The following is a 20,846-nucleotide window of genomic DNA, read 5'->3' as shown; positions in this document are numbered from 1 at the left end:
TTCCTGGGGCTATTTCGTTGGGGCTTCCCCTTTCTCTGTACCCTGTACTGCAATTGCCAGCCACTTTAGCAATCCCAATCTCCAATCTATTTATCTGCTCCAAATTTCTCACACATGGTTTAGAAAATGCCCTCAGGTTGAATACAGCACTTTCATTTTTTGCTTCTTTCCTCTCAAGGATGTTATGTACTGTGTACTGTCCAATACCTAAAACTAATTGTTTTATATCTTTCGTTCAGATTTATAAGCAATTGATAAACAGAAACCTCAATGAAATAGAGTTGGGAGACCAAAGGGGGAGCTTTCACATGCTGTGACAATAGAGTCCAACAGGAAGAAGGACTCCTCTTCTTTCCTGACAATAACTTAGCCAATGTAAAGCCATGGACTCTTTGTTTACCGTAGCCCTTCCAGCCTCCTTTTCCTCACTATAAAAGAGTTCTCCTTCCCTTACTTGTACATGCCTTTCCATGGTTGCAGATCCTAAACTGTAATTCTCTGCTAATCTCAACCCCCACCCCGCCTTTTTATTTATTTATTTTTTTTTGGTGGAGAAATAACTGGCAGTCTATTGGTTTTATTTATTTATTTGTCTTTTTATATAAAACCTTAGTGGCATATGGAGGTTCCCAGGCTAGGGGTCCAATCGGAGCTGCAGCCCCCAGCCTACACCACAGCCACAGCAATGCAGGATCTGAGCCGCATCTGCAACCTACTCCACGGCTCACGGCAACGCCGCATCCTTAACCCACTGAGCAAGGCCAGGGATAGAACTCACGTCCTCATAGATGCTAGTCTGGTTCATTAACCACTGAGCGATGATGGGAACTCCCAGTCTATTTGTTGTAGGTCACAGTTCAACAGTTGTTTATGGCAGGAGGGGAGGTTTGATACTAGTTACTCCATCATGTCCAGAGCCAGAAGTCCACAAATATTTCTCAAATTCTTACAGATAAATCTTATATTTATACAGTAAGAAATTAAAGGTGGGTAAACCCATATCATGTGATTTCCACTTTAGTTCTGTACATTATAGGAAATGTATGACCCCTATAACTTTTTTTTTTTTTTCTTTTTAGAGTTGTACCCACAGCATATGGAAGTTCCCAGGCTAGGTGTTGAATCAGAGCTGTAGCCACTGGCCTACACCACAGCCACAGCAACGCCACATCCAAGCCTCATCTGTGAACTACTACAGTTCACTTCGATGCCATATCTGTAACCCACTGAGTGAGGCCAAGGATTGAACTCGCATTCTCATGGATCCTAGTAAGGTTCATTACTGCTGACCCACAATAGGAACTCTGCATCCTATAACTTTAGTTACCTCAATTGCACTGAGAATACAGAAAGGATGACCTATAAATTCATGAAAACAGAGCTAAAACACCAAGAATCTATCTAAGCCATGCCCAGGTACCATTCCTTTTTTAAAATTTTGAGCCACTTAGATTTCAGGGTGTATTATAATGGTATGACCTGGACTATCTTGACCAATGACCAATCAAAGAATATCATAAAACTATTTTTTTAAGGGCCACAGCTGCAGCATATGGAAGCTCCCAGGCTAGGGGCTGAATCAGAGCTGCAGCCACAGTCACAGCAATGCAAGATCCTAGCCGCATCTGCGACCTACACCTCAGCTCATGGCGATGCCAGATCTTTAACGCACTGAGTGGGGCCAAGGATCAACCCAAAAGCTCATGGATACTAGTCAGGTTCATTACCACTGAGCCACAGTGTGAACTCCTCATAAAACTATTCTTAACAAGTAGAAAAGGAAGCTATGTGGCATCCATATTGTATCAGCCATGAAGAGCAATATCATGAGCATATGCACTAGTATTTAGATGAAAACTAACTTATATCCATACACATTTAAGTTGCTATGACATAAAGTACATCTCAGGGATCATTAAAAAAAATAACTCCCACCTTTAAAAAAAAAGAATTTTTCTCACTTCATTCGTTGAGAGTTCAAGTGGTTAATCTATTCTTACATGATTCTTACATGACCAAAAATACAAAAGTACACTCTAAGCATTGTATTATCAAAACATATTATATCATTGTCAGTGTCTTTAGGCCAAGTGTTAGAGTCTAGAACCAAAGCCGAGTATCACATTTTAGAAAAATCAGATACTTTTTTTTTGTCTTTTTGTCTTTTTGCCTTTTCTTGGGCCACTCCCGCGGCATATGGAGATTCCCAGGCTAGGGGTCAAATTGGAGCTGTAGCCACCGGACTACGGCCAGAGCCACAGCCACGCAGGATCTGAGATGCGTCTGCAACCTACACCACAGCTCATGGCAACGCTGGATCCTTAACACGCTGAGCAAGGCCAGGGATCGAACCCGAAACCTCATGGTTCGTAGTTGCATTCGTTAACCACTGCACCACAACGGGAACTCCGAAAAATCAGATATTTCTAAAGAGATTAGTCTACCTATCTTCTGCAAAGGGATGGGATCTGCATTTGCTACTTAATCATCTATTCCTTTTCTAGGAAATAAGCAATGTTATCAATAATGGCAAATGAGAAGACTAATTTACTTCATATGAGGCTTGGACTTTAATTCTCCCTTGACACTGAGGCTATATGCCACATGCATATGACTTACACATACACATATGTCCTATGTGAGACTATATGTCATAATGATACAAATTTTGAGTTACTCGAAAGGGAGTTCATGCCGGAGTCATCGTGGTTTAATGATATAAGCTGTTAGTGTAATCACGGATAAGTTTATCTCTTTGTGTCCCATCTGTAAAATAAATTTTTACTGTTGTTTCTGGTTCTTCTAAAGAATGTAGAACAAGCTGGTCATTAATAACCATTTAATAAATGTTATCAATCATCATCATGATCAATATCATTATCCCTATAGTAAGAAAATTCAGATGTTACCAGTACTGACCACAACTTTGTCATTAACTTTGTACAAGAATGTGAACAAGATGGAGTTTCCGTCATGGCTCAATGGTTAACGAACCTGACTAGTATCCATGAGGACAAGAGTTCGATCCCTGGCTTCGCTCAGTGCGTTAAGGATCCGGCGTTACTTCGGCCTGAGGTGTAGGCTATAGCTGCAGCTTGGATCCTGTGTGGCTGTGGCTGTGGTGTAGGCTGGCAGCTGTAGCTCCGATTCGATCCCTAACCTGGGAACCTCCATATGCTGCGGGGTGCGGCCCTCAAAAGACAAAAAAAAAGAACAATATGTTTTAACATGTGGGAACTTTCACCTTCTTTAGTAAAATATAAGTATTGTATAAATGGCATACTGAGAATTGGGACAGATATTTCAAAAGTAGCAGTCAAGGAAGTTCTGAACTAGATTTCTCTGTATTTCAAAAGAAACTTTCAATTAAATGTTAGAAAAATCAGAGCATGCCATCTTGGAAAAGATATTTTTAAATTATGAGGAAAACAGTCTTAAGCAAACCACATACAGGCTTTTTCCTCATACATTTTTAAACTGTTGTTTTGGAACCAACGTGTCATTCCTTTGTGTTTGCACACTCACACTTTAAACAGAACACGGGGGCTATGTTAACACAAACATGGCCAATCAGAGTTCAAGGTAAATGTATTGTAAATTATCTTTTCATTAGTTAATCCTGAATCCCCAAGTTCTTGGAAGCATGGTGGAATCACATTCATCAAAATGTCTCAAGGGAAGCATAAAGCTTTCAAATACAGGAGGATTTGGATAAGGTAACCTGGCCAACAGAGCTTTGAACTTGGCAGGGTAGTTGCTATATCCACAGCACAGATTCACAATGTATCCTTTCCATCTCCTTTGGTTTACAGATGGTCAACTAATGCCGCCAAGTCAGCCCACTAAACAAGTGTGTTATGTTCTAGGCCCACTAAATTTGGAGTTTCAAGAGTAGCTTGTTTTTTCTCTTTATCAGTTAGCTAGGGTTGGAGAAATCCAAGAGTCAAAGTTTTTTTTTTTTTTTTCATTTTTTTCCCCTTAGTGTCACAAGAATTGAAAATTTAACTATATCCTCAGGAGCTACAAAATATGGTGGTTGTAAAACCACCCAATTATTTTTTTCAAAGTTTCTTTATTTTTATTTTTTTGGCTTTATAGAGGTTCCCAGGCTCGGGGTCCAATCAGATCCAACACCAGATCCGAGCCGGGTCTGTGACCTATACCACAGTTCACTGCAACACCAGCTCCTTAACTCACTGAGCGAGGCGAGGGATTGAACCTGTGTCTTCATGGATGCTAGTCAGATTTGTTTCCACTGAACCACGACAGGAACTCCTCTTCAAAGGTTTTAATCCTACTAAAAGCCTAGTCCCTACATGCTGCTCAAAAAACACTGCATTCACACGCATCAGCACTGTTTTAAGACATCATGCCGATGAGGTGTTCCTAATAAGACTCAATCAAATATATATGGCACATTCTCCATCTGCTAAAAAGCATAGTAGGCAAAGTAACATAAGTGTCTGTAAGTTTTTTTCCAACTAAAATATGATGGGTATATCACGGCAGTCACCAAATTTTTAAGAAGTTGGTCACAGAAAAGCTTCTTCAAGCATGAACCTGCAAATCTGAGCTTGGTTACCTGTATAGGATTCCCAGGCAGGTTGAGGACCTATGGAACTGAAAGTTGTCCCTTAAATTGGTATTGATTATTGCATTCGTAAGAGATTACAAAGCACATGAAATTGTCCATTTTATAAAGCTGGAATGCTGTTAAGCATGACTTGGGACTTTAAAAAAAATCATAAAATAACCTGTTTTTACTTTATTGTATTTTCTTGAAAAAAATCTAATTAGGAAAAAGTAGATCTCATATTTCTGTTGCATTGAAAGGTTTGAGCTTCATGATTAATAGTATTGGCAGCAGATAGTATAAACAGTGCTCCTTAAATGCATTTTGATTAAATACATTTAGAGTTCCATTTTGCCATGTTCAGTATGGTGCTAGACATGGGGTGGAAAAACAGCAGATATTTTTCCAAGCAGGAGGCATGAGATTGCTAAAATCCTCAGCCTCTACCACAACATTAATTAGTGTGTTTCACCAACCAAGGCTGTAAGATTTGTAAATGAAATTCTAGAAGGGGCATCAAGCTAAAACAGGATATGGAAGCCAAATGGAAAACATGAACCAATAAAAGAAAAAAGCTCAACTAGCTAGAAGTCTAAGTTTAGTCTTTGAAGTCAGTTCAAGTCCAGCATGCTTGAATTCTGATGTAATCTTAAGATGGTGGGTACAAACAAGAACTCAGAAACAGCTTTTGTAACTTTGGACCAACTGCACATGAATCAGTTTGTTGATGGCTATAAGGATTACACAGTGGTCTTTGCTGAATTACCTCTGAATTAAAACCGTCATCCTCCTTAGGCTGAAATATAATAAGGAATACTTACCAGCAAGAGTAGCCATCCTCCAAACACATGCACCCCCCCCTCCCAACACAGGCTGATAGAAAGTCTTACAAAGTAGATTACATTTTGTTGATCTAGCACATTATTTGTTTTAACAACAGTAATGCACAAGCTCTTGCACGCTAGCACATTCTTCCTGTATGACAATGTGTTGTTCCCTGCCTGTCCTGTCATTTGTCTCATTTCACATTCTGGTTAATGAGATGATTGTTTTTCTGTGTGCAAGAATATTTTTTTCTGAGAAGAGATAATTCTCTTGATTTGCAAAAATTATATTTCTGGCAAGATGGCAACGTCAAACACATATGGCATAAAAGGACCATGTCTGTTAACAGTCTTCGTGGACCAAAAAAAAAAAAAAAAAACCTTCAATGAGAATCATAATTGGATTAAGTGCATGCTTGTCTGCTGACAAGTCTTCAAAAATGAATACTACACAAAATGAAAAAACGGACACCGATTTTTTTTTTGTCACAATCCATTTAAAATCCTCAGATGAAATAAGTGTTATCACTATATAATAAAGTATTTTTCATATGGGCCAAGTTATTCTCTGAAAGAAATTTATTTTCTTCTTTTGATGATAAAAGGAAAATTTAATACAAAATGTTACTCTAACTTAAAACGAAGAGTTTTTTGTTTTGTTTTGTTTTTGTTTTTTTAAGGGCCGCACCCACAGCATAAGGAAGTTAGCAGAGGTCAAATTGGAGCTCCAGCTTCCAGCCTACACCATAGCCACAGCAACACCAGATCCGAGCGGCATCTGCAACCTACACCACAGCTCACATCGATCCCAGATCCTTTACCCACTGCGCAAGGCCAGGGATCGAACTCCCATCCTCATGGATCCTAGTCGGGTTCTTTACCACTAAACCATGCAGTGAACTGCAGATAAAATAGTTTTGATTAAAATACTACACATAATCTTATCATGCTTATGATGGGAACTGAATAGGCAAGTTTCTATTTATTTAGAGAATCTACATGTGAATATTTAAGGAATAAGAGCTCCCAACTGTGTTCAGTGTTTTGAACACAAGCATTTTTGCCGTGGTCATCTTTGCCTCAAGAATTTTCACTGCAGGAATTCCTGTCGTGGTGTAGTGGTTAATGAATCTGACTACGAACCATGAGGTTGTGGGTTTGATCCCTGGCCTTGCTCAGTGGGTTAAGGATCCGGCGTTGCCGTGAGCTGTGGTGTAGGTTGCAGACATGGCTCGGATCCCTCGTTGCTGTGGCTCTGGCGTAGGCTGGTGGCTACAGCTCCGATTCGATCCCTAGCCTGGGAACCTCCATATGCCCTGGGAAGCGGCCCTAGAAAAGGCAAAAAAAAAAGATAAAAAAAAAAAAAAGAATTTTCACTGCATAACTAACTGGGCAATTTTTCTGTGAAAGACAAAATAATGAAAAATAAAAGAGAAGCATTAAAAAGGACATGAGAAATGAATAACAAGATTATTGCAAAATGTAAAATATTTGAATACCTTTAAAATGTATATAGATTCATGGCAATATGGCTCAGATAACTTATTTTGTGAGTTGTACCTAAACACTTGTCTTTCAAGCCTTTCACTCATAGTATCATACATTTGTTTGGTTGTTGATTTGTCTCCTCTTTGGGTTGCACTTTCTCTTTTTCATTAAGAAAATTTCTTCCTTCATTAAGAGAGGTATCAGTTTTCAAATTCTAGGATGCATATATGTAACTGAGTTTTGTATTGTGTGGTGAAAGCCTTCTACACTGTTATTTGTTCTTGGTATATCACCACACATCTGTTCATAGACCTTCCAAAGTTCTATGGGAAATGTGGGTTCACCTCTAGGCCTTCAAATCATTTTCTAGTACAGATGCCATCTGTCTTTATGCTGTCATATCTCGCTTTCAGGAGGTTTTATCACCACATTTTCTATCAAGTTAATCTATACAGATGATTACCAGAGCTAAGATTTATGTAATATAAAAATGGGAGTACGTATCAATGAAGAAATGAAAGCAACTACCACACCAAACTGTCAACCAGTTATTTTATCTCTTATGGCAAAATTGCCTTAAGCACAATTAGTTATGTGCTGAAAATGCTTGTGGCAAAAAATACATGTGGCAAAGATGTCAAGGGCAAAGATGCATACAGCACAAGTACATAGAGTCCCAACTAAGAACTACGATCGCATAGGGATAGGGTATGCCACATGCACATGCAGAGTGATGCAATGATAACACTATTGCACTCAGACAGTAGAAAACAGCCTACAAGACTAAGGAGAAAAATGCTCAGTATCACTAATTATTAGCGAAATGCAAATCAAAACTACCATGAGATACCACCTCACACCAGTCAGAAGGGCCATCATTAACAAGTCAACAAATAACAAATGCTGAAGAGGGTATGGAGAAAAGGGCACCCTCCTGCGCTGTTGGTTGGAATGTAAATTGGTAAAACCAGTATGGAAAACAGCATGGAGGTACCTCAGAAAACTAAATATAGAATTACCATACAATCCTGCAATCCCACTCCAAGGCATATATCCGGACAAAATATTCATTGAAAAAGATACACGCATCCCTATGTTCATCACAGTGCTATTCACAATAGCCAAGACATGGAAACAACCTAAATGTCCATCAACAGATGAATGGATCCATAGACACAATGGAAATACTACTCAGCCATAGAAAAGACAAACTAATGCCATTTCCAGCAACATGGATGGAACTAGAGAGTCTCATACTAAGGGAAGCTAGAGAGAAAAAGACAAATACCATAACGATATCACTTATTTGTAGAATTTAAAATATAGCACGGATGATCCTATATGCAAAACAGAAACAGATCATGGCCAAAGACAGCAGACCTGGGGTTCCCAGGGGGGAGCGGGAAGGGAGTGGATGGATGGGCAGTTCAGGGTTTTTGGATGCAAACTCTTATACTTGGAATGGATGGGCATGGGGCCCACAGTACAGCAGAGGGAACTGTGTGTGATTGGGTAACTTTGCTATACAACAGAGATTGAAGAAACACTGTAAATCAACTGTATTTTAATTAGAAAAAATTAAAAAAAAAGAAAACGAGGGATCTGTACTTTTGTGATCCCTCTCAATTGTGGACAGTTGCACCTGGTGTGTAGGTTCTTCCTTGGCAAGTGGCTATTTTCCACCTCTCCTACCAGTCTTGCTGCTATTCTTTAACTCTTTGTTGTGGAAGCTCTATTCATCTAGTTTTCAGGTTCCTTTCTGAAGGAATTATTTCACATGTAGTTGAAGATTTGTTGTCTCTGGTTGAGGAGGTGTGTTTATGGTCTTCCTAAACTGCCATCTTGAACCTTCCCCCTTAGGCTCTTATTTATTTATTTATTTTGTCTTTTGTCTTTTTGGGGCCACACCTGCTGCTTATGGAGGTTCCCAGGCTAGGGGTCTAATCAAGAGCTACAGCTGCCGGCCTACACCACAGCCACTTACACCACAGCTCACAGCAACACTGGATCCTTAACCGGGGATCGAACCCGCAACCTCATGGTTCCTAGTCGGATTCGTTTCTGCTACACCACGGCAGGAACTCCCATAAGGCTCTTATTTTAAATATAGACATGCTTGCTCATTGAGGAATACACCAAAACTCTATGTAGTTATAAATTAAAAAGCTCTAATATTATAAACTCATAGAATCACACAATATTAGCGCTAAAAAGGACCCTTTGTTTCTTATATATAAGTAAACAGATACAAAAAGTTAAAACAAATGGCTGCAAGTCTGAAAGACAGTAACATATTCAGCATCAGAACCAAATTCTACTGAATCTTTAGATACATAAAAAATGAATTTTTTTTTTTTTTTTCTTTTTTCTTGGCCACCTATGGCACATGGAATTCCCAGGCAGGGGATCATATCTGAGCCACAGTTGTGACCTACAACATAGCTGCAGCAACAGTGGATCCTTTAACCCGCTGTGCTGGGCCGGGGATCAAACCTGCATCCTGGCACGGCAGAGACGCTGTTGATCCTGTTGCACCACAGCAGGAACTCCAACTGAGACGTTTTTTAAAAGTAGAAAGGTTACTGTAATTTTAAAGAGAATGTCAATTAAGGGAAACAATTCACAGGAGTTCCCATCGTGGTGCAGCAGAAACGAATCCAACTAGGAACCATGAGGTTGCGGGTTTGATCCCTGGCCTCGCTCAGTGGGTCAGGGATCTGGCATTGCTGTGGCTGTGGTGTAGGCCGGCAGCTGTAGCTCTGATATGACCCCTAGCCTGGGAACCTCCATATACCATGGGTGTGGTCCTAAAAAGCAAAAAAAAAAAAAAAGGAGGAAAAGAAAAAAATTCACAGATTATGTACTATAAAGTAATTTAATGATAAACACATTAAGGAATATAACATGAATTAAGTTATGCCTTTAAAACTAAAAATAAATTTAGTTTTAAACACACCGAATCTGACCCAACTGGCCAAATTCCTTTTGGACTGCTTCACTATTACATTTATTTCAAAATAGTTATTCACCCTGAACGATAATGTAAACAAAGGATAAGCTCAATTTTCCCACGTTTTGAAGGATGTACGTTGACATAGTATACAGAGTACTTTGTGTGTTTTTAAAACCTCAGACTTCCCAAAGTACGTTGTCTTTTATAGAGAACTCATAACATGAAGACGCACATCCGATGCAACCATATAACACAGTTAGAATTTATTTATTTGTACAAATCCAAGACAGCTTCAAGGGCACTTTTAAGATTACCCAAAATACAGTATATGTTACATTAAATCTAAGTAAGGAATTTATTTTACATTTTATTAATTCAAAAGACATGGGCTGAACATCTCCTTGAGACATTCTACTTCCAAGGATGATATAAAAGGAGAAATTATCCAAGTGGATGTAATACAGATAATCACTAAAAATCGCCAAAACAAACAAGTTGTCATCAGCTAGAAGGTACTGTTGGTAGTGTTATGGCGCAAGCAGATGTGATACTTTAAAAAATTATTTGCTAGGCACTAGAACTTGAAGATTCCACCGTAATTGGAGATTTCAAAAAGTAAAACATAAAAATCCCAAAGTCTAAAGTAATAATTCTCAGTTAGGGATGATCTGGCAATGTCTGGAGATATTTTGGATTGGCACAGCTGGGGATGTGCTACCAGCACACAGTTGGGTAGAAGCCAGGGATCTTGTTAAACCTTCTACACTGCATAGGACAGCCCTTCACCACAAAGAATTAGCTGGCTAAAAATGTCATTAGTGCCAAGGCTGAGAAATCCAGGTCTAAAGTGATTTAAGTGATTGAATCTGATTTAATATGTGTTAATTTCTTCTCTGAAAGACAGGATGACACATAAGTCTATTTTCATAAATATGAAAAATAATGTAGCTAAAATAAAGTTAATATACTTTGTATCAAATAGCCACATCACTGTGCATTGAAAATTACAAAAATACTAATGGGACATTTTTGTGACTAGCATTATATTGACTTTCTTAGATAAACAGTGATTTTTACCTTCTGGAGATTTGACAATGGAGATGGTTCCTTCATTTTTTTCAGCAAATATTTAATGAATATCTATTTTCTAGATGCTCTACATAAGATGCTGGCATTCAAATCTCAGCTTTAACTGGGAAATGACACAGCACATTACAATCAATGGGACAAGTGCTGTTACAGAGTAGGGAATACCCTATGGTGGTAGGACTGGAAAGAGGGAGTGATACTTAATGTAGCTGTTCAAGAAATCCAGGGTAAGAGAAGAATATCAGAGGTGGCCTCCGAGAGGGCCAAGTGCCTGGGCTGGATGAATGTTTGCATCAGAAGACAGGAGGGCCTTACGTGTATGCCATGTGAAATAAAGCATTTCTATTTTAGAGATACTAGTTAAAACGCAGATCCAAGGTGGCAAGAATCTGAAATAAGGCAGTCCTCCAGTGGCAGAAGGGAGGGAAAGTGGAAGACGCATTGAAGATCCGTTAAGAAGAATCAGTAGAACCAGTCAGAAGATCCTTCTTGAGCGCTAATATAAGGAAATTGCCTCTAGTGGCAAAAACTCATGCTGTGTGATACTCTGAGGATAGGCCAAAAATGAACATGAGAATATTTATACTATAAAAATTTTATAGTATAAAAATTTATACTATAAAATTGTTTTAAATCAACTAAAACAATTTGATGCTTAAAATGAGTATTTCCCAATCAGACTTTAGTCAAGAATATATATACATACATAGCACAATAAAAGCCTTAATAAATTAATTTTCCTTAATTTTAAGAATAAAATTGACTTCAGAATATTTTAAAATATTGGCGTCATCCTGCGGTATAGCGCTGGGAACTATGTCTGGTCACTTGTGATGGAGAAGCATGACAATGTGAGAAAAAAGAATGTAGACATGTATGTGGGACTGAGTCACCTTGCCGTACAGTAGAAAACTGACAGAACACTGTCAATCAGCTATAATAGAAAAAATAAAAATCATTATAAAAATAATGAAAAAAAATATTGGTGACAAACCTCAGGGTCCCTATCCAACATGTCATCACTACCATCCTCGCACTAAGAAAAAAGCTGAACAAAGTGAAAATCAATGACTCCTCCTATATCCTGCAAAGAATTGCAGTTAACAGGGCAAAGTGCTGCTCCTAAAACTGGTAATTTTAAGCTTACCAGGAGCAGAAGCCATCCGCTAGATCGAATTTCAGCAGGAATACTTTAAATTGTAATTAATGAATTGCTCAAGGCTTCTGGTAGACTAGCTTGAGAGTTAAAAAGTCTAAGACGGCCCTGAGCCTCCCCTCCCTCACCTGCCACATTCTTGAATTTGACTTTTGGGTTCTCGGTATAAAGATCAGCGGAAAATCCCCTCCTGCTTCTGGCTGAGGGAAGGATAGCACAACCCTTCTGGAATACACCCCGAGTTCTCTGTTCTTCCTAACAAAGCCTGCCCTCAAGGGAAACTATTCTGGAGTTCCCCTTGTGGCTCAGAGGTAACGAACCTGACGAGTATCCATGAGGACTCGGCTTTGATCCCTGGCCTCTCTCTCAGTGGGTTAAGGATACAGCTTTGCCAGGAGCTGCAGTGTAGGTTGCAGACATGGCTCGGACCTGGCGTTGCTGTGGCTCTGGTGTAGGCCGGCAGCTGAAGCTCTGATTCAATCCCTAGGCTGGGAACTTCCATATGCTGCTAATGCAGCCCTAAAAAGACAAAAAAAAAAAAAAGAAAAAAAAGAAAGAAAAAAAAAAGAAAACTATTCTGCCACAGCCTAAGAGACTGTGGTTTTACCAAAGAGCAATGCAGGGGAAGGGAAATACCCAAGCCAGGCTGACTAAAGGACTGAGATATAATCAAGGGACTCTAAAACACTTTTCCTCCTCCCACATTCTATCACCATATCAATAATGCTCCTGTATAATGACAGGGACTACAGATAAAAGAATTGCAAGCCTCAGGAATCTGTAGGAAAACCCAAAAACAACAGAAGAGATAAAAACAAGGACATAGAGGAAATTTCAGCCTCTCACACCACAGCTAGAGTCAACATTAAATACAGCCTACCTACTAGCCAGATAAACATAAAATCACACACTAAAGGCTCAGTTCCTTTTACCTGATGCGTCATATCTTACTCTCGACGAATATTACAAAGATGCTAAAAGGTCAAAAAAACCCCTTTAGTTTTTTGTCTAAAGGGACAAAAAAAGCAAGCATCAGAATCAGATATGGCTGAGATTAGCAGACCAGAAATTTTAAGTGACTGATTAATATGCTAAGAGATCTAATTAAAAAAAGTATACAACACGCAAGCACACATGAGTAAATGTAAGCAGAGAGATGGAAAGTCTAAGGAAAAAAAAAAAAAGGAAATGCTAGTAATTGAAAGCACTGAAACTGAAATGAAGACTGTCTTAGCTGGGCTTATTAAGAGACTACACTCAGGAGTTCCCGTCGTGGCGCAGTGGTTAACGAATCCGACTAGGAACCATGAGGTTGCGGGTTCGGTCCCTGCCCTTGCTCAGTGGGTTAACGATCCGGCGTTGCCGTGAGCTGTGGTGTAGGTTGCAGAGGCGGCTCGGATCCCGCGTTGCTGTGGCTCTGGTGTAGGCCAGTGGCTACAGCTCCGATTCGACCCCTAGCCTGGGAACCTCCATATGCCGGGGGTGAGGCCCAAAGAAATAGCAAAAAGACAAAAAAACAAAAAACAAAAGAAAAACAAAAGAGACTACACTCAGCCGAGGAAAGAATCAGCTAGTGTGAAGTGAGCTCAATAGAAAATTCTCAAACTGAAATACAAAGACAAAAAAAATAATAATAATAATAATGACAAAGACAGAACAGAATATTCAAGAACTATAGGAGTAAACTAAAGTTTGAGAACCACTGCTTTATGATTTCTTTCCTCCTCCTTTTTTTTTTTTTTTTTGTCTTTTTGTCTTTTTAGGGCCGTGCCCTAGGCATATGAAGGTTCCCAGGCTAGGGGTTGGAGTTGCAGCTGCTGGCCTATACCACAGCCACAGCAATACCAGATCCGAGCCATGTTGGAGACCCACAACACAGCTCTCGGCAACGCCAGATCCTTAACCCACTGAGCAAGACCAGGGATGGAAGCCATGTCCTCATGGATACTAGTCAGATTCGTTTCTGCTGAGCCACGATGGCAACTCCTTTATGGTTTCTGTAGAGTTCCCCAACTCGAAACTTGAGTTTCCTTATCCATACAGATAAGACGGGGTAGGCTCTTCCCTTTATGCTCCAGTCAGTTTACTGCTAGGAATATGAGTCTTGTAACCACATGTTGAATATATCTGCTAATCAAATACATTTGACCCTTGAACAACACAGAGTTTGGGGCACTGAATCCTCTGCAAAGTTGAAAATCTGCATATGATTTATAGTAGGCCCCCAGCATCTATGGTTCCTTTGCATGTGTAGTTCTGCATCTGTGGATTCAACCAACCACAGATCATGTAGTACTGTAATATTGACTACTGAAAAATACCTGCATGTAAGTGGACCTGTGCAGTTCAAACCTGTGTCATGCAAGGGTCATTTGTATAGTGAATTTAATGCTCAAGGAATCTCTTTCTCTCTCTCTCTCTCTTTTTTTTTTTTTTTTTTTTTTTTTTTTGCTTTTTAGGGCCACAACTCTGGCACATGGATGTTCCCAGGCTAGAGGTTGAATCAGAGCTGCAGCTGCCAGCCTACACACAGCCACAGCAATGTGGGATCCAAGTGGCATCTGTGACCTACAACACAGCTCATGGCAATGCCAGATCCTTAACCCAGCAAGCGAGGCCAGGGATCAAACCCCCATCCTCATGGATATTAGTTGAGTTCCCTGGGCCACAATGGGAACTCGGGGAATGTCTCTTGAAAGACTACTTGAGCAGCAAAACATGATAGTTCCTTAAGGTTTGTGATAAGAAAAACATTTTGATTCTTCTAACCTAGACAGTAGTCATTTTATTCTAAGTAAGTGTTTAAAAATTTTATAGTTTTGTACGTCATATGTATAGAATAGCTGTAATTTTTAAACTAAGTAAAACAAGCCAAACTTTATCTAGGTGATAAGGCTTCCTTTAAAGCAGACCATCAAAAAGTCACTTGAGCTTCCATGTTAATTAAATTTGGTTTAAAGAATTCCTGCAAAAAAAAAAAAAGAGAGAGAAGAAATGATTGATTGAAACATAAGCAGCTAGAGAAAATTTAAATCTGAAACAACAAAATTTATTGAATTATAATACAAATTATAATAAGGACCAAAAAAGTTAACAAATGTGTCAGCACACCCTAAATGTGTGCTGTGAGGTTGGTCTAAGGGGTGGGGGAACTGGAAGAGAAAAAAGATGAGCAGGCTATGAACATAAAAGTCAGCTCATCAAACCCTCCCAAGAACCAAAAAACTAAGGGTTTTGGGGAACAACAATCTAAGCTGCAAGATAAAGAGAAAAGGGGACTTTTACCAGGTTAAGAAGTAGATCCATGGGTTACACAGACATTACATTATACCACTATCTTACTTTGCAAGGGCATTGTTAAACTCTAACATGAGTATCTAATCAAAACTGTAAAAAATCACATCAGTATCTGTATGAGAGAAGGACCTCAGCTTGATTTTCAATCTTATTTTCAGTTCCTTCCTATATTCCCGTCTTGGGAAAGTGGAACTTGGGAAAATTCACCTTGGGAAACTGAGCTCATGCTTCCACATATGTTCTTGCGGAAGAGCCTAGATAAGGAGTAAACAGAAGCAATAAATGATCCTTCCCCAGGGACCTTCCTACTCAAGAGACTGTGCCGTTTAGAAGGAAGACAAGGTGCTCTTAAACATCAATTTGTTAGTAGGGAGTGTAAGTATATATATATGTGGCGGGCGGGGGGTGGGGGTGGCTGCAAGTGTACACATGCATTAGCATGTGAGCCGAAGGGAGGCTGATGGGACTGATCAATTCGGTCTATGATCTATCTTGCACGCATCGGGAGCAGGGTGTATACTCACACAAGGGCAGTCACTCTGGAAATGGGATGAAGTGTTGGGTATTCGTCTTTGGCATTACAGGAGGAAAAACAGAGCCACACACACACACACTCACTCACTCTTTCTCTCTGAAATTCTCCAGTCCTCACTCCTTCCCAACCTCTCTATTCCAGATGGCCAGGTGAGAGGCAGAGCTCTAACTAAAGAAGAAAGAAAGAAAGGAAGAGAGACTGTCACTTGAAACTCACTCTGGATGTTGTGGGACGATAACGTCTTTTTCAAAGACACAGTGGAAGCAGTAGGCTTGAAATTTGTAAAAGATGGTGTGGCTGCATGAAAATAAGAGAAATAAGCAAAACTGTGAAGCAGTCATCGGCAAAGTCCTCTAAGATTCATCTGTCGTCAACAATACCAAAGCAACTCTGTAAGCCCAAAGCAAAAATTACCTGCGAACAACTTTCTTTCTAGTTCTTCTTGAATTTTAAGAAGAATCCTTTCCTGTTCTAAGGCTTCTATGTACTTGGAGTAGCACCAGGTTGGCTAGAAAAACAATTTTCAAAGTTAATTTTGGAAATATCTGCCCCAGGAAATAAACCGAAGGTAAAATAGCTGATACCAGCCCCTTCAATGAAAACTTTTATTGTGGCATAACACATATAAAGAAACACACATAAGTGTACAATTACATGAATTTTCACAAACAGAACTTACCTCTTTAACCTTTTAACTGGGTACCACAAATTGTTATTGATCTACCTTTACGCAGATTTATGATGAAGTAAGATACTTTTCTATAGCGTTGACTAAAATTTTTAAAAATTTAATTTAATCTAATGTTTCTCCTACTTTTATTGAGATAATAATTGATATATAGCACTAAGTTAAACACACACAACATAATGTTTAACTTACATCATGAAATGACCATCCCAATACATTTAGTGAATATCTACCAGCTTATATAAATACAACATTAAAAAAATAGAAATTTTTTTTTTTGCTTATGATGAGAACTCTTAGGATTTACTCCTAATGACTTTTATTTATACCATGCAGCAGTGTTAATTATTTTTTTCATGTTGTATATTACATGCCTGGTACTTATTTATCACACAACTGGAAATTTCTCCTTTTGACTACCTTCATCTAATTCACAAATTAGAATGAATTTGTAGCCACAGATCTGATCTCTTCTTCCATGAGTCTGTTTGTTTTTGAAGTATAATTGGTTTACAACACTATGATAGTTCCTTGTATGTAATGATGTGATATTTCTGTATGTTTCAAAATGCTCACCATGACAGGTTAGTTATGTTACATAGTCATTGATTACATTCCCCACCCTGTACATTTCATACCTGTGACTCATTATTTTGTAACTCAAAGTTTGTATCTCTTATTCTCTCTCACCTAATTCTTTCCTCCCACACAAATCCTCCCCACTGGCAACCACCTATTTGTTCTCTCTATCGATGACTCTGTTTGTGTTTGTTCAATTTGTTTGGTTTTTCAGATGCCACATATAAGTGAAATCATGTGGTATTTGTCTTTTACTTATTTCACTTAGCATAATATTGTCTAGGTCCATTCATGTTGTTACAAATGGCAATATTTCATTCTTTTTTCTGGATGAGTAATATTCAGTTGTGTACATATGCATACACACACACACACCATTTCTTCTTTATCTGTTCATCTATACTGTCACTGAGGTTGCTTCCATATTTTGGCTAGTATAAATAATATTGCAGTGAAATAATGGTGCATATTTCTTTTCTAATTAGTGCTTTTGTTTTCTTTGTATAAATATCCCAGAGTGGAACTGCTGGATCATTTGGTAGTAATATTTTTAATTTTTGAGGAATCTCCATACTGTTACTATTTTTTCTTTTGGGCTGCACCTGCAGCATATAGAAGCTACGCAGGCTAGGGGTCCAACTGGAGCTGGACACCAGCTACACCACAGCCACAGCAATGTGAGTCTATAACATACACCACAGCTCACGGCAATGCCAGATCCTTAACCCACTGAATGAGGCCAGGAATCAAACCTGCATCCTCATGGATACTAGTCAGATTTGTTACCACTGAGCTATGACAATAACTCCCTCCGTCTTTCTCTTTTGATCGGATAAGGAAACAGGCTCAAAGAAGAATAAGTGATTTTTTTCAGACTTCAAGGTAATAATTATTTATAAATTACAGAGTAGAAATTAGAAGCCTAGTATCCCTAATGCTTCATCTCTCCCCTTTATTTTTACATGGTGTTTCTGAAACTTAATGTTAGTCATTTGCTAATAATTGTCCTTCCAAATGGCATTATTAGGTATAATACACTTTTAGAATATATTTTACAATGTTTGAGTCCACAAAATTGGACATTTCTCTTCTCTCAATAATAGCTTCACAGTCTATCAGTTATTCTTGCTGGGTGGCTGAACACATATGGCATTCTCAACTATCAAAAAGATTATTTCTTAAGCTAGTATTATCCTAAGATACAAACATTTTCAATACACATCATTAATGGACATAAACTTGTGAAATTTTTCAAGGAAGTGATATTAATGTACAAGTTATAAATGCAGATATAAACATAGGTATTGTATATGTATTAATTGATGGTCATGAACTGGCCAATTTTATGACTATTTCAAAGTATTACATAAGTGAAGCTAGCATTTGATACTCTTCTTTTTTCTCTTGATCCCAAAATATGTCAATACCTACATATGTACACACACACACACACACACACACAGAGTCTATCTTGCTCTAAATCTTCATTATTTCTTTTCCAATAAGATGGTCATTTAAACTGCTGCCACTAAATCTTCTTCATATGGATCAAGAAATTATTTTTCTTGATGATACTGTCCAGGATCAGTTGAAATTTTACTGTTCTCTGAAGGCTCAAGGAAGGTACCTTCCAATCTCTCCTAGTATTATAATTTCAGCCTCAATTTCAAACAAGCATACCTCTCCTACTATAAAATGACTGAGTTGTTGCATCCTGCTATCCAGGGCTCTACAGAGGAGGTGATACCTGTGACACCTTACCTGTCGGCCATAGGCTTGCAGGCCTAAACTTGGGTCACTGGCTAAAGTAGCCGTTTTGTTAGTAGATCCTGAAATACTTGGATATTGTTTGATTCCATCCTGTAAATACATTCAATTATTCCAAAAAAGAAGTAATGCTATATTAATGTAAACTTATAGTTCACCAGACATAACCTCATATGTAAAAACATTCTGTGCTGAGAACCACATGTGAGGTTTCACCAGTCAATGTCACGAATATGACATAATCTACCGTTATCACCTTTATAATTTTCTTTCATACTAATATAAATATATTTTTAAAAAATGAGAGAAATTATGAAGTAGAATGTAAAAATGACCCCCAAATTCTAGCTTTCAAGAAATACCACTACCTTTTCATGAGCATCTATTCCAAACTTCTCACTAGAGAAATGCTTAGATACGGTCTATAATTTTTTTTTTTTTTTTTTTTTTTTTTTTTTTGCTTTTTAGGGCTGCACCTGCGGCACATGGAGGTTCCCAGGCTAGGGGTCGAATTGGAGCTACAGCTGCTGGCCACAGCTACAGCCACACTAGATCTGAGCCACGTCTGCAAACCTACACTACAGATCACAGAAATGCCATATCCTTAACCCACTGAGCAAGGCCAGGGATTGAACCTGCAACCTCATGGTTTCTAGTCCAATTCATTTCCACTGTGCCACAACAGGAACTCCTAGACATGGTCTATAATTTTAATATTTTTATTTTATTACATAAATTTCATAAAATTTAATCACATTATATAGGCTCTTTCAGAATCTGCTTTTTCATGCAAAATATCATGAAAATATTTCTCTGTGAATAAATATAGAATAGGAATGTAAGGGCAGGGTCTCTGTATCATTCACCAAATATACCTACTGTAGAACACACAGTATATACTCAAATATTTGTTGGATGATGAAATTAATAAATTTCATCATTTTCAATGGCTGAATTATACACTCAAATATTTGTTGAATCACAAAAGAGTAAATATTTTCATTTCAATGGGTGAACAATATTCTAGTAATGTACTGTAAATAATTTAACTAATACCTGCTATTAGAAATTTAGTTCAGGAGTTCCTCTCATGGCTCAGTGGTTAACGGATCCGACTAGGAACCATGAGGTTGCGGGTTTGATCCCTGGCCTCGCTCAGTGGGTTAGGGATCCGGTGTTGCCATGAGCTGTGGTGTAGGTCACAGATGGGGCTTGGATCTGGCGTTGCGGTGGCTGTGATGTAGGCTGGCGGCTACAGCTCCGATTCGACCCCTAGCCTGGGAACCTCCATATGCCGCAAAAGTGCCTCTAGAAAAGGCAAAAAAAAAAAAAAAAAAAAAAGAAATTTAGTTCATCAAAAATTTTTACTACAATAAACAATGAGGCATATATACATCTTTGTGTACTTTTGATTCTCTCCTTTAGAATAAATTTCTAGAAGTATATTTGCTGGATTAAAAAGAATGAATATTTTTGACTACATAAGTTGTCAAACTGTCTTTCAGAAACAAAGTACCATTTTACACTTTCTCCAATGATGCATGAATTTGTAGCCCTATTTCTCATACCCTTAACCAGCACTGGGTGTTTTCTTGCTAATCTGCACGTCTTCGGTTACCAGTGAGGTTGAACATCTGTTAATGCTTTTAACCATTTGTATTTCTTTTGTGAATTGCCTGTTAAAGTTCTTTGCTCTATTTTTTAAGTATCTTTATGATTTATTTTTATAATTGATAACATGTGTTTTGTGACTTCCCAATTTGTTTCTTAACTTTATTTTTTGCCATTTAAAATCTAAAATTTTTATTTAGTTAAATCACTATAACCCTTTGTTAATGAATTTGCCACTGTTCATTGAAAGTATCTGATATTAAACTATACACAATTTTTTATAAGA

General features: G+C 38.3%; 1 protein-coding gene and 1 long non-coding RNA gene across 2 annotated transcripts in view; both read right to left on the bottom strand.

Annotated features, from left to right (window-relative positions):
• Nucleotides 1-10,086: 10,086 nt before the first annotated feature.
• LOC146403765 (uncharacterized) lies at nt 10,087-14,679 on the bottom strand. Its single transcript, XR_014843568.1, has 2 exons — nt 14,171-14,679; nt 10,087-13,542 (listed from the first exon to the last, which is right to left on the bottom strand). It is a non-coding gene; the product is annotated as an uncharacterized LOC146403765 (long non-coding RNA).
• Nucleotides 14,680-14,848: 169 nt separating this feature from the next.
• The window catches only part of RGS22 (regulator of G protein signaling 22), a 160,534-nt gene continuing 154,536 nt past the window's right edge, over nt 14,849-20,846 (bottom strand). The window contains exons 25-28 of the mRNA XM_085020961.1: nt 18,944-19,042; nt 16,330-16,423; nt 16,132-16,212; nt 14,849-15,048 (exon numbers count right to left, since the gene is read on the bottom strand). Coding sequence (XP_084877087.1) covers nt 15,038-15,048; nt 16,132-16,212; nt 16,330-16,423; nt 18,944-19,042 — 285 coding nt within the window. The 3' untranslated portion in view covers nt 14,849-15,037. The remainder of the gene's footprint in view (nt 15,049-16,131; nt 16,213-16,329; nt 16,424-18,943; nt 19,043-20,846) is intronic.

This window comes from Sus scrofa, chromosome 4 (assembly GCF_054392235.1).
Source record: "Sus scrofa isolate SSC_HxYL_T2T_F1_AM1 chromosome 4, Sscrofa_HxYL_maternal_Yorkshire_Landrace_v2.0, whole genome shotgun sequence".
In the NCBI taxonomy this organism is placed as follows: domain Eukaryota; kingdom Metazoa; phylum Chordata; class Mammalia; order Artiodactyla; family Suidae; genus Sus; species Sus scrofa.
Note: the sequence above shows the minus strand (reverse complement) of the source record. Positions and strands in the feature narration are given on the sequence as shown.